The sequence below is a fragment of the Microtus ochrogaster genome, unplaced genomic scaffold, assembly GCF_000317375.1.
Source record: "Microtus ochrogaster isolate Prairie Vole_2 unplaced genomic scaffold, MicOch1.0 UNK2476, whole genome shotgun sequence".
Lineage (NCBI taxonomy): Eukaryota > Metazoa > Chordata > Mammalia > Rodentia > Cricetidae > Microtus > Microtus ochrogaster.
In genome coordinates, this window is record NW_004951574.1 from 2402 (window position 1) to 3415 (window position 1014).

General features: G+C 56.8%; 1 protein-coding gene across 1 annotated transcript in view; it reads right to left on the bottom strand.

Moving 5' to 3' along the window:
* LOC101995358 (serine--tRNA ligase, mitochondrial-like) overlaps positions 1–847 on the bottom strand; it is a gene marked incomplete at its 3' end in the record, with an annotated part of 3238 nt that extends 2391 nt beyond the window's left edge. The window contains exons 1-4 of the mRNA XM_026778552.1: positions 759–847; positions 466–574; positions 211–256; positions 6–128 (exon numbers count right to left, since the gene is read on the bottom strand). Of these exons, the coding sequence (XP_026634353.1) occupies positions 6–128; positions 211–256; positions 466–574; positions 759–794 (314 nt within the window). The remainder of the gene's footprint in view (positions 1–5; positions 129–210; positions 257–465; positions 575–758) is intronic.
* Positions 848–1014: the final 167 nt, after the last annotated feature.

Consider the following 1014-nt stretch of genomic DNA (forward strand, 5'->3'; position numbering starts at 1 on the left):
GGTACAGCCCCCAAGTGATGCCACTCACTGCGCCACTCACTTTAGCAAAGTGATGGACTCGGTACAGCCCCCAAGGCTCCTTCCCGGTGTCGGTTTCCGCCCGGTAGCAGGTGCTAGCACAGACCATCCTAGTAGGAGCATGTGAGGCCGGGTCAGGGAGGGCAGGAGATATTACCAGCGGGGTCTAGGGTTAAAGAAACTGGGCATCACCTGACTGGCAGGTCCTTGAAAGCTACAGAGTGGTCCATGAAGTACCCTGGGAGGAGAAAGAGGCAGGACGGGGTTAGCCAGGCTTGCCATCTCCACAGAAGTTGGAGTGAGATTTAGAGAACCCAGGTCAGAGAACACGGCTAGTCACTGTAGTGTGGAGCAGTCAACAACCCACACAACTGCATGTGTTAGCTGCAGGGCTATGATCTGTCCTCTGCAGGGAGCTGTGCCCCTCACACCCAGGCAGATGCTCACCTGCCAGCCCCACCTCTGCTGTCCCCGCCAGGTTGAGATCTTCGAAGCGGGAGGGGTCAATATTGTAAATTTGGGATGGGTTGGCATTTGGTGTCATTCCACAGCCTTCCTGGGGGACAGGCGCAGGGGTCAGGTAACCTTGGCCTCCCCCGTTCTGGAGTTACCCCAGCCATTCCTCTAGAAGCTTCCAGAATTGCTCCCTCTCCCCCCCCCCCCATTGTGGCTAACTTCCATGACCCAGCCCAGGGCAGTCTCCTCAGGCAGAGAGGGCCTGGCATTCATGCCTTACTCACAAACACAGCTCCCCGCAGAAGGTCTGGAACCGTCATGGGGGTGAAGCCCTGCAAGAGGGGAGGGGTAAGTGAGGCACAGAAACCTAAGAGCAGGCCTGAGGAGGGAGACCGTGGCTGCCCCCCCGCCATCTGCAGTCTACCCCACAGCAGGACACCAAGCACAGATGACTTGGAAATGAGCGTGTTGATAATATACAGAGATGTGAACCACCCTCTTGGGTGTATTTTGAGACAGAGTTTCACTATGTAGCTCAGG